This window comes from Rhyacophila brunnea, unplaced genomic scaffold (genome assembly GCF_057557595.1).
Source record: "Rhyacophila brunnea isolate RB1 unplaced genomic scaffold, BYU_Rbru_1.0 scaffold_9, whole genome shotgun sequence".
NCBI classification, from domain to species: domain Eukaryota; kingdom Metazoa; phylum Arthropoda; class Insecta; order Trichoptera; family Rhyacophilidae; genus Rhyacophila; species Rhyacophila brunnea.
In genome coordinates this window covers 9,604,665-9,618,024 of record NW_028233361.1, presented here as the reverse complement: position 1 = coordinate 9,618,024, position 13,360 = coordinate 9,604,665, and the positions used below count along the sequence as shown (strand labels likewise).

At 33.9% G+C, this 13,360-nt stretch overlaps 2 protein-coding genes across 2 annotated transcripts in view; one reads left to right on the top strand and one right to left on the bottom strand.

Annotated features, from left to right (window-relative positions):
• Positions 1–13,360, top strand: part of LOC147063233 (adenylate cyclase type 2-like) — a 485,865-nt gene that overhangs the window by 277,981 nt on the left and 194,524 nt on the right.
• LOC147063237 (uncharacterized) lies at positions 1,871–11,599 on the bottom strand. Its single transcript, XM_085959982.1, has 4 exons — positions 11,485–11,599; positions 6,016–6,145; positions 3,103–3,212; positions 1,871–2,056 (listed from the first exon to the last, which is right to left on the bottom strand). Exons 1-4 carry the CDS (start codon positions 11,506–11,508, stop codon positions 1,871–1,873), a joined length of 450 nt encoding a protein of 149 aa, XP_085816108.1. The 5' UTR covers positions 11,509–11,599.

Genomic DNA, 13,360 nt, shown 5'->3' with positions numbered 1-13,360 from the left:
AATATCTTAAATTATGTATGGTTTAATTACAAAATTTTAGATATTTTATAGATAAACGAATATTTTTTGACTATTGTCTACCATGGCTTGGATTAGGCAGAGTTTAATTGAGTTTTAAAAACTAACCAACACTATCTGCAATTTTCAGTCTTAGGTCAATAAAAACAAATAAGTATGACTGACAAAGTATAGTGTGCACTATTTATGTCAGATCTTAACAGCTTACCTCCATCCTTCGACACTGAAACTAATACTGACAAAATTTTGTGTGCACTATCACTGTGCACTTTTTTTACCAATAATGAAATACAATTTGAAAATAAACAATAAAATTGATGTAGGTATCAAAATTTACACTAAAAATATATTTACTACATATTTTTACAGATCGAACTATTTTTTAAAAATCCCACCGTCAACAACAAAAGTTACTTTTAGGCATAAAGCCCATCAAGACGGATGAGCGGGCGCAGTCGGCGTAAGAAGCGTATATTCATAACCATAATCACACGCCTCTTGCCGCGCATTACCCTTCACCTATGTAATAAGGGGCCCAAGAAGCACAAAATAATTATTATTACAGCGTCTCTCATAACAAAGCAATAAAAATATTATATTATTTTTCGAGGCTTGTAATTAAATATCGGACACGCAATAACTAAACAAAGTGTACACTGTTCTTAATAATGGCTTCTCGCCCGTCTTATCGACGACGCTTCAAGGAGCGTGATTTTGCTTGCTGTGTTCAATGAATAGACTTCGTTGTATTTTCGTAAAATCGTATCGCTGAGAAGCGAAAAACGGCGACTCATGCGGCACGCGGGCACAAGGCGTCGTAAAATCCAGTGTGCGCTGGCGTATTTGATTACGTTGTATTTTCGACGATTTACGCGCTACTTGTAGAAATTTTGCGCGAGCGCCCCACTCGCTGCGTCAATGGGCTTTATGCCTTAGGAAACGAAAACCTTAACGAAAATACAATGGAGTCCATTCATTGAACACAACAAGCAAAATCACGCTCCTCGAAGCGTCGTCGATAAGACGGGCGAGAAGCCATTATTAAGAACAGTGTACGCTTTGTTTAGTTATTGCGTGTCCGATATTTAATTACAAGCCCGGAGAAATAATATAATATTTTTATTGCTTTGTTATGAGAGACGCTGTAATAATAATTGTTTTGTGCTTCTTGGGCCCCTTATTACATAGGTGAAGGGTAATGCGCGGTAAGAGGCGTGTGATTATGGTTATGAATATACGCTTCTTACGCCGACTGCGCCCGCTCGTCCGTCTTGATGGGCTTTATGCCTTAGACCTTCATATTATTTTTTGACGTTCTGGATATTTTATAAAATTTATTGTAAATTAAATTAATATAAATATATTTTCACGATTCGGTGAGGTGAATATTTTTTTACAATTTCTGGGAACTGTGTGTCTAAGTACAAATAATATCATATACAATGAATCATTACAAATGATTTGATATTTCAAAATAAAATAATATAAGAAATATCATACCATAACAGAATCCGATAATAGCGCGAACACTTAGGACATTTGAAACGTTGATAATAAAAGTGCAATTTTTCCGCGTAGAAAGTAAAATCTGTTTCACCGAAAGATTCCCATTGCTATCCGATCTGATATATTAACATAGTTACTAGTATTCTATTATAATTGTGGCTAACCTATGTAATGGTATGTGTAATATATTATATTTTCTCAAATCGATCTAAAATTCCTAGTAAATCGAATTTTTATTTGAAATTAAATTAAATGATTCAGAATATATTTACTTCTGACCGTGTTTTTCAAACACTATTTAAAACATTTTTAGTGAAATCCATTCAAAATTTCCATTTCAGTGAAATTAAAACATAGTTTTGTTTTTCGGCTGCTGTTGATTTTCCGTTAACTGGTCACCATCATCCCGCGACATCGCAATATATTGTTCTAGTATATGGGTCGAATTAACAGTTGAAATTTTACCATTTGAATATCGTGTCTGGAAATTTGTACGTATGCAGTTCGCCGTATCACTCGCCGTGAAATGTAACTGAAATTGATGGTCGTACATTAAATAAAGACTGTCCAACCACTTTGGGTTGTATAGTACTGAGATACAATTTATGCTTAAATAAAACACGGTTCTTGTAGGTTTACAGAAAGCCAGCGGCAATTTTTTTTGAAAATAGCCAATATACTGGATTATTTGTTAAGTTAGGTTACGTTAGGTCAGTAGCGAAGGGTGGAGATAGGCTGTTAAGATCCGCCATAAATAGTGCACATTAAACTTTGTTAGAGAACGTATTTCTTTTATTAAACTAAGACTACAATTTACAAATGGTGTTGGTTAGTTTTTAAAAATCAAATAAATCCTGCCTTAACCAAACCATAAGAGTTTTGGTATATTTTGGGCGATACGACAAAATTGTGCACACTTTTTCATTCATACTAACGTTTTCGTTGGATTAAGAATATATATTACACATATTGTTTGTTCAATTATTAAATTGATAAAGCCCTGCCAATCCATATTATAATAGATAAAAAAATATTATTCTTTCTATAAAATATCCAATATCATTTAATGTTGTAATTATAGGTATTTTAAAAATATACGGGTATTTTTTGGCTATTATCTATTATCGCTTGGTTTTCGCAGAGTTTAATTGAATTTTAAAAACTAACCAATAAAAACGAATACGTATGAGTAACAAAGTTTAGTGTGCACTATTTTTGGTGGATCTTAACAGTCTACTTTAACCCTTTGCCACTGGGTTAGGTTAGGTTTTCATTCTTAATTCATGAATTTTATCAAAATCGGCTATGAAAATGCTCCACGATACGCACAAAATAAATAACCTTTGAATATAGATACCCACTATAATTATATTTAATGTTATTTAGACACCATAATCGCTACATGAAGTAAAGCCTACACACAAATAAATTCTATCTCATCGAAATGGAATTTTCTATTCGATTTAACTATTCAATACTCGTTGAGAGAAACGTCGTGAATTTTACTTCTTTGAAAATAAATGTAAGATGAGGTGCTTTTCATGTTTTCAATATGATTTGATGATCGGTAAGCCTTACCTGCAGTGGATTCATGCATATTTCGCATTCTGAGAGCTTCGCCAGCAACGTAGAGCAGTTATTGCCGATGCATCCATTAGCGTTTTCTGGCTGATGCAACGTGTTCTCATCTGGAAAAATTGTGTCAAATTATGCCCTTGAACGGAAAACCGATAACCATTTTACTAAAAAATTGATTCAGCGTTTACACGTTGGTGATTTCATGTTGTTGTATTACTTTTTATCACATAATAATTGTTATGCTGACCCGCCCTAATGAACTCGACCGCTGGTTTTCAAAATACAAAATACCACATTAATACCCTTCTATCCTTATTAAAAATTTAAAAAAAAAACAAAATAAGCCGTTACCTGAGTCTATTGCTATTACAGTGGATTAGGTTGATGGAAATGTACGCGATTCATCTGTGTCTCATAAAGAAAATGATAATTGTAATTTAATTGTTGTATTGGACCTCATCTTTGCCATAGAGCGGTTATAATCGGAAGTGCCCATGATGAATTAATAAAAAATCAAATTTTAATATATTTTTTAAATTATTTGAATTATTTACCAACTCAACATTCGCAAAATTTATTTATTTATCGATATATAATTTTACTCATAAATAATACTTACATAAATATAGCCTCAAATGTACCTTTGAGACCGAAATGAATATAATCATTATAATAAATAATGTGTTACATCGGCGCGCGCAACTTCGTCACACGCCAAAACTACACTCTGATCTGTTTTCCAAAACGCGCCAAAAGAAGTATTACATATAATATTTTATTAAACTATTTTTTATATAATGAATAATATAATAAAGAAAAATATTTTAAAATTTACCATTCTTTATTGAATACTATTATGAATAGAATCGTAAAGTGTAGTTACAAATTAGTATTCGATATACATTTTATTGTATATGTTTACGAACGTTCTACGAAATAACTTTGTTCAGAGAGATATATTACGTTCTGTTTGTTCCTTTCTATATTAGTTTTGTGGTAGTATATTAATAATGTTGTAGGTATATGACAAAAGATGAAAACAAAAAGCCACCCTCTAAATTTAGCCGCCTTAGTGCGTTGGATATTTGCACAGTAGAGCGGGCATGTGATACATTGATATGTGTGATGGCAATAGGATAAAACCACTTTGACTCCTGACCCTTACATCAGTCGATTTTTTACTGGAGATGGTGAATTCGCTGTCAAACTCTTCGAGCTTGGACTTGTCACCCAATAATCATGTCCATGTGGCGGAGAAGTACAGGATGCAAACCACATTCTTTGGAAATTTCTGAGAATGTACTCCAAAAGGGAGTGCTCAAGTCAGTCCAACTTGGTTGCCACAAAGGCCAATTTTGTTGCATTAGAAAATTTGCGGCGTCATACTCTCAACATGAAGATCTGTTTACTTAGATTGTTTGGCAATTTAATATGTTTTGTTATTTGGTTAATTTATAAAATTTTGAGTGTACATAGAGACCCAGTCTTGGGTAACTGCTCCTTTAATATTCAGTCATCAAAATTAATGTTGCTTTACTTCCACAACGAGGGTCCCGCGATACATCCGATTAAGACCGGGTGTGGTTTGTTAGGGCCATTAATTTAATTTACAATTATTTATAACGATCGAGTTGGAATGACCGAGTGAAGGAATTCATTGGAAAACCGATAATATCGATCACAAGTAGGGAATCCAATCCCGAGCCAAAATTCTGATCCCGGGATTTCGGGATTACAATTTGACAATCCCGGGATTGGCATTTTCTTCCATTGTTAATATAAAACTTTTACATTTACAAATAACATTGATAAGATCGGGCAAAAATAAATCTAGTATAATTTATACTATTTAACACATTTATTGTTAATATTGTGTACGTTCAATCTTGGAAACACGTAAGTTTAATAGAGTAAATAATAATGTAAATTTAATATGAGATTGCTGTTTCTGATAGTAAAGACTTAATGAATGGGTTATCGAGATTTAAATTAGTAAAGCAAATCATCGTGTACTTATGGCCTTTCTGCTACATAAATCTAATTAGTCAGCCAAATATGAATTTGCCGTAAAACGTATGAGATCATGGTGGAATTACTTTGTTAATAGTGCTAAGCATTGCTTTTTTCCAAACTTTCTCATTTTTATTAATTTATGTGAAAAAATAAAATGAACCGGCAACTTATACATTTGTATAAATCAAACTTCATTCATACTCGGTTTATTTCTAATGTAGTTATTTGTTATTAAAAGTATTTTTTCTGTAATATTTTCGTTTTTATTTTATTTTCAATAAAAATTGATAAAAAAAATCAATCCCGAAAGTTTCAGGATTATGTTTATCAATCCCGAAAGTTTCGGGATTATGTTTATCAATCCCGAAATTCATAGGTATCGAAAATAGCTCGGGATCCCGGGATTGGAATCCCTAATCACAAGGCTTGCAGTGAAGATGGAAAGTTGGAGAAGAAAAATCCTCAGTCATTAGAGTGATGACGGGAAAGAAAATAAAATAGTCCTAGTTGTAGATAAATAAGAAAAAGTGACGGAATAAATGACGTGTAAGAAAAAAACAGCGATTCAATACCAACTTAAACAATATTAGGTAAGGGTTTATTTACGTCACAAAACAACTATATATCATGGTGACTGTCGTCTAAAAACATATATAAACAAAATAGATAAAGATTGATTTTATCAACGAATTATTACGGTATATATATTTTCTCTATATATCGAACACGTCATCAAGATAAAAACATAAATATGTGTATAGCGAAAAGTCACATAATATTTTCTACGTACCTAAGCCACGACACGTTAATTCATGAAATTAAATTAAATATCGGTGAAACACTTAGAAATTTACTTGAAAAAATAATTAACGTCATTTTTACAACTTCCGTTTGACTCACCTGTCAGATTGTTGGAATCTCCACCGATCTTTACTACGCTATCTGCAACTGAATCGTTGTCTGTCCTACTCCCGTACACGTCTCTTGGTTCCGTATCTGTCTCCGTCTCACAGACAGAAAGTCGTCGAAACTATAAAATAAACAAATAAAATAATTAAAAGGAATCCTTAAGCTTTTTATGAATGTGGTTGTTCATTGGAATGAATAATTTCGTAAAAAAAATCGTTAATATCTATCAAATGGCATTAGTTTAGGCTAATAGTAATATTATTCTTCTTTTGATATCGTTTTCTATCGAACATTGGCAACCACGTCGTCTTGTCGTCGTCGGCCAGTTGTGTCAAATCGGTTACATGTAAATTGTACGTATTACATTTCACCATAACACAGTTCGCCGTGAGCTTTCTTATCGGAATGAAATTGGGAAAATCAATTAGCTAACATCTATTTATCATAACGACTACCCGGTAAATGAGGCGACGCCATGGAAGCTAATAATCTTGGCTAAAATACGATATCATGCAAGTGAGCGTACTGAATGTAGCTAGGGTTAGCATTCATTCAACAGTTAGCAGATATACTACCGATGATATACTCTGGTCGGCGACATATAATGAAATTGATGGATTCAGAAAAGTATTGAGGACACGGAATTAAATTGTTTTTGAAATGTCTAAATGTAGATAAGCAAATATATTTCGAAAACTTTTTAGTAGGTAGTTTGATTTATATGGAAAGTTTCTTATAAATGTCAAGCACATAAATAATGGACAGACTTAAATCAAACTCCTGCCAAAATTGATGGTTGGAGAGTTGTTTGTTTTCTATTGTTTTATAGTAGGTTCTGTTTACTAACCACAGCAATACTATTAATATTGCGACTTTTCAAGCTAATTTAATTTAATTCAATAAGTATTTTCATGTAATAACTGCTGGTTAAAATCGTCGTAAGTATGGTGCCCGTAGCTTAATTGGAAAAGCTCACTGGCGCGAATAAAGCTGATTCAGGTTCAATTCCCGTCGTGTGTCGTTCTTTATATATTGTGTGTATATGCATGAGATGTTTTCAAAATACCTATGTATTATCATGCTAATTATTAAACTTGTGAACTGGGGAGTGTGGTATTATTAGGGATCTCCATCGGCATAATACGAAAGATTGTGACAATATCTAAGGTTTTTCGATGTAAATAAAAAAGGTTTCAAGTTAAACACGTTCATATTTTCAAAACAATACATACATAAGAATATAACTTATCTATAACATTCGTGATGTGTTTAATTAAACAAGATTTTAATGATTAAATAGCCATACAAGATCACTTAAACACGTGCCAAGAATACGTCATTCTAAGCATGTCCTTCGTTCTGGCGACTGCTTTCGGTTTATGCTGACGCTCATTCAATATTGGTGTATTTGAATTTTGCAACACACACTTTCACCCAAGAGATCCATCCAAGTTTGAGGACTTTCAACGCAATCGGAGATCCGGATTTGATGATTCACGTACTTTGGCACACCCTTAAGACGAAGACATTCACGATTAAACCAAGTTGTGATGATAAGCTCTGTTTTATTTTGTATTTCTTATATAATACGGTAAGTTTTGCCGTACTGGCTTTCTTAATTTCTTTTATTGTGTTAAGTGTGAATTCGTGGTGGAAATGCATTAAATTTAATGAAACACAAATTTTTTTTAGTACTTTTCCCACTTTTAATAATGATATTCATTATATATAATGATATAATATACGAAATTCCAAAATGTATTCAAATATTAGCATATTAATCACCTAATACGGGAATAAGGTTTTTTTTAATGAATAGGAAATATAATAAAATGTATTAAGTGGATAAGGAAGCAGACAGGGGTTTGCGATGTAATAGAGTTTATTAAAAGCCTTAAATGGAGATGGGCTGGACACATAGCTCGAAGAAGAGACATCCGTTGGACAAATCTAGTCATCCAGTGGTATCCAAGAAGTACAAAACGTCCGCAAGATAGACCTAGAGGCCGCTGGATCGATGAAATGATAAAGTTCTGCGGAAGTACGTGGCAACGCAATGCACAGGACCGAGAGAAGTGGAAGCAGCTTGAAGATGCCTTCATCAAGCAGTGGATAGATTCAGGCTGATGATGAAGTATATAACATAGCAAGGGACGTGCCTTAGAAAGGTAAAATAATTATACCTACTTACCTGTGGGTCTATTCTATACACAAGGCGGCATATTTATGTATTGAGGCGGTTAATTTTTACAATAAGTTAACCGTCCAAACCAGGGGTAGCTAAGCTGGTCCCTACCGCCCACTAGTGGGCGTTCCAGCTTTCATGGTTGGCGGTAGGGGGTTTAAAAGCACTTTCATTATGTTTTCATAAAATTCCCCATAAAATAATTTAATTAATGAACTGTAATTTCATCAGACTTCATGCCTCTATGTATGCAAAGCATAAATAAAAAAATAGATTTAACTACAGTAAGTTGTTTTATAAAGATTTATTTTGCCAAACTTAGCGAAAATCTGACATAAAGTATTTGCTAAGTAATTATTATTATATGCTTTAACTTGCTGTAACTCTGCTTTATAATTTTTTTAAAATAAAGTGACTTCCCTAGGTACTTAACTAGGATAAATCACCATTACTGTGGAACCGGTGGGCGGTTAGAAAATTTTACTACTAACAGAGATACAAAAGTGGTCGGTAGGTATAAAAGGTTGACTACCCCTGGTCTAAACTGTTAAAAAATCCTATGTTATAACAGCCCCTCTCTTGGTTGTGCTAACTTTTAAACCGAGATAAACAGTTTTGACAGTTTAGATGTCAAACTTATTGTAACAATTATAATACCTCAATACATAAATATGATAAACTACCGTCGATAGCTGCCGATAACCGCCTTGTGTGTAGAATATACCCCACTGGGAATCATTATGCGTATTGAGTACATATTATTACTAATACAAAATAATTTATAGGCAATGCCTCGTATGTTATATTATTATTTTCGAAGTTGCTATTTATGATTGACAAAGTTTTAAGTAAGTTTGCACAGTTAGAAATGTTCGAAACGAGCTACTGTCACTTTGATAAACTTTTATAACGTATTTACTTTAGAAGTTTGTAAGTACGAATAAGTAAAAGTCTTTTTATAAAATATATACTGTATATTTAAGTTAAATTCGAAAGTTGTTGCGAGATTGGCAAAGAGTATTTTGAAATATTTTTTCTTACAATATTGAGGTACGAGTATCTATTAGTTGCAAAGTCGATAATCTCCATAAACTTTTATTTCGAGATATTCACAAGAAAATGACTAGTTAATATGAATTTCGAATAATATATCTGCGATGACAAAAGTAGGTTCTATTAAATATAATGTTTGCGACTTTCAAAGTTGTTTGTTATATTATTAAGTTTTTGGGCTGTTACCGTGTGTATTTTTTATTTTTATTTCTCGTTGCATAGGTCCATCATTTATATTATCTTAAGACTGGAATTATATGTAACGTGCCTGAAATGTCGAGGAAAGAAGGAAGAAAAATACACAGTGACCATACCATCCCTACCAGACCCTAAACTACACAAATCCATAATATTATATTATCTAATAAAAAATATGTCCATTCAGCAGACCTCCCAAAAGATAGGATAGTTGGCACTGAACTTAAAAAAATCTAATGGAAACTAGCCAAAATATGCATGGTTGCATCATATATAATGTGTATAAATACGGTGACCATATTATTTTCTTGAAAAAGGAGAAATCTTAAAAAAAGTAGGTATATAACAATTGAAATGGATTGGATATATTATTTTCAAAACTATCGAAATACAGTAAGTACTTGTGGTTTGACAACTTAAAAATAAGAAAATCACAAATATTGCATACTAATTAAAGATCTTTTAAAATAAGTAAGATGTTTGTACATAATAATTAATATACAAGTCGAAATTTTGACCATCGAGAAACGCTTAATAACAACTCCCGGAGCAATCCATTTGAACTCGATATGTATTCTATACAAGCAAAAAATGATATAAACACTTAAAACATTATATAAAATGTATGACACTGGTTTCATTTATATGATCCACGAGCTCTTAAGCTGTCATTATATAGTTTAAGTAACAAATAGCCGATTAGAAGACAAAAATGGGTTTTAGAAAATAAAATGAATCTAAAAGACGGTGACCCACAATAAAGGATTGTCCTCTGTAATAAAATACATATTCTTCTTCTTCTTCTTCTTCCATCCTGTCACGTCCCAACATTGGGGCATAGGGCAAGAACAAGTTGGCGCCACTTCCCTCGGTCCATCGCCAACTCCTGCGCCTCCCACCATGTCAGACCTGCAGCACGTAGGTCGCTTTTGTAGCACCGCTGCAGGGTAAGGGAGGGCCGGCCATGGCGACGGAACTGTTGAGGCTGTGCCACAAGGGTACGAAGTGCCGCACTCTTTGGCGGCATCCGGAATACGTTTCCAGCCACGTAAAGCGTCTCTTTGTGATAACTTCAATCACCGAAGACTGTTGTGTCTGCTCACGAACCCGGGTGTTTGTAACGCGGTCGTACCAATGTACCCCTAAGATTCGGCGGAGACATCGATTCTCAAAGCTCAAAAGCAGAGACTCTTGAAGTTTAGTAAAATGCCATGTCTCACAGCCATACAAGAGCACAAGTAGCACGCACGCGTTAAACAAACGACATTTGGTCCTCACAGAATACAGCCTTGACCTCCATGCGACTCCAAGTTGGTTGAACGCAGAGCCCGCCACACCTATGGGAATTCCAAGCTCACTAGAAATACCACCATCATCGGCAACCGTGGCACCCAAGTATTTGAACCTGGACACCAGCTATATACACAAAATATATATTATAGGGTCTATATACCTATATTATTTTCATTGATGGTGAATTATCGGTGATATGTATGACGAGATTGACCAAACTGGCATGGAGTGAATTTGGGCACCTGAATAGTATCTTCAAAACTGACCTCCCATTGACCCATAAGCGTAAAGTGTTCAATCAATGTGTACTACCAAAATTAATGTATGCGTATGAAATATGGACTCTTAATGTAAGAGAAATCCAAAGATTATGAATGTGCTCAAAGATCCTAAAAGAAACCAATAGATAATGAAGAAGATAAGAGTACCTACGCGATGTGATAGAAGTCGATAGACAGATGAAAAAGCAATGAGCTGGACATATCGCTCAGGGTGAATGCCGTCATACAGTGGTACCTAAGGGGCACTGAACGCCCACAGGGATGTTCTAAAAATCTAAAACCTGCTGAATAGACGAGCTCATAAAGTTCAGTGGATATAATAGGGGACAAGAAAAGTGGATGGAGCTAGGGTAGGCTTTCATCCAGTGGTGGATTGACCTCGGCTATACATGTTTAATTTTAGCGTTATAAAGAGACCAACTAACACATTATATTATTATTTAAACTCACCGATTCTTGTAACTGGGTGTACATTTTCAATATACAAACACTTTTAACTGTCAAATAATATCATTCATAAACACTCACTGCTTAAAATCTAAAACCACACTGAAGAAAATTGCAAATTGGCTCTCGTTTAGACGCGGCAGAAGTGATTCATTTATCAGTAAATCTTCAGCTGATAATGTGTCGTCATATCAAGTTATCTCGGAACGACTGCCTTAGTGTTTGTTTTTGAAGTGATTGCGATTAGTCGGCAAATAAAAAGATAACGAATTCAATCTGTCAAAGAAGGAACATTCGAAAGTCTCTGCTTGTAGTATTTGCGAATTATTTTGATTTATCACCTTTATCAGCTGATTGTTATGAATTTCGGATTTACATAAATAATGTTAACGGCTGCTTTTAGCGTAAGTAAACAGAGATAAGCCGGACTAACATAAATGATGACATCTAACACAGGTAAAAGAGATGGGTTAATGTTGACATAATTAGGAAATACCTATCCTATGCTAACCGAAAATTTGTACTTCGATCAGTGTTACCAACTCTCGTTGATAATAATACGTCATAATAGCATTGATAGGTAAATCATTATACAGCGTGGGTGATCCGTGTGTGCATTAGAATTAATTTATTGCTACGATGCCTACATATTACTAGCGGCAATTTTCTTTTACGCAAAAAACGCAACTTATTCGTTAAAAAAATAGAAATGTAAAATAGAAACATAATTCAGAGCAGTTTTAAAAGCACATATTATTATTAATACATAAAACAATAAAATATACGTATTTCTCACAAATTGGTGTTGTATTTAAAAAAAAAATGATTTAGATTTCACAGTCTGTGACGTCCCGTGGGGATAAGCAGATTGAGCGTTGCTTCGGGGCGGCAGTTACTCGAAGGGCGGCAGAAATAGCTTACCTAAACCAAGTACCTAATAACAAAGATATCTTTCCTTTAAAAAACTGGTTGGAAACAGAATGTATTCATTAACATAAAAGGTTTAACAGGACTGTATTTTTTGTCGGGTTCGCGATGTCTAGTTTACTTCTGTTGCCCTTAGACGTTCTTGGTGACCAGAAACTATCCTAGCACGGTTGATAAAAAATATTGTGTAAACAAATGGGGCGGCATTATGGCCCTGCCCAGGGTCGGCATTTTGTCTAGGGATGTCACTGTTCACAGAACAAGTGTTGAACTATAGTAAACTCAATAACGTCACGTGAAAGTAAGCAAATCATGCGTTGCTAAGAGGTAGTAAAAAATCGCAGAATATTATATACTTAGATTTTGTAGACGTGAAATTGTTATTTGGCATCAAAATCAATCACTGCATCAGGCCTCTACGTCACTAAACGCGCACTTGCTTATCAATGCTATAATAATTAGCAGTTGGTTGCAATAGTAACTGGGAAAAAAGATTGCTAGATTTTTTCAAAATAAAACAATACTTATATAAAAATGATTATTTGAAAAAAAAATCGGTGTGTGTACTTATGTACGCGCGTTAGAAGTTATACTTCTTTGGCGTAACAAAACAAAAACAAAACGTGTGATAAACTAGATTCTTCGACTAGCTCTTAATTATCTTGTTAAATTACACACTCAAGAAAAAGGACCGCTTATTGGAACGCCGTTGGTTTATTTCTATACACTTTAACTTATATTACTAAATTATATAATTATTTATCGTTTTTTTTATTTTTAAAACTGCCACTATTACGTTTAATAGTTTGTTTACGTAAGGAATTGCAAATGGCCGACAATAATAATATACTGTATAATCGTCACGATTGCAGTATCAGCGCTCGGAATGGACAGGAACGCACCGGAGCGCCGTTGTGGTTCGTGGAATTCCAAAATATACCGTTCCGGCTCG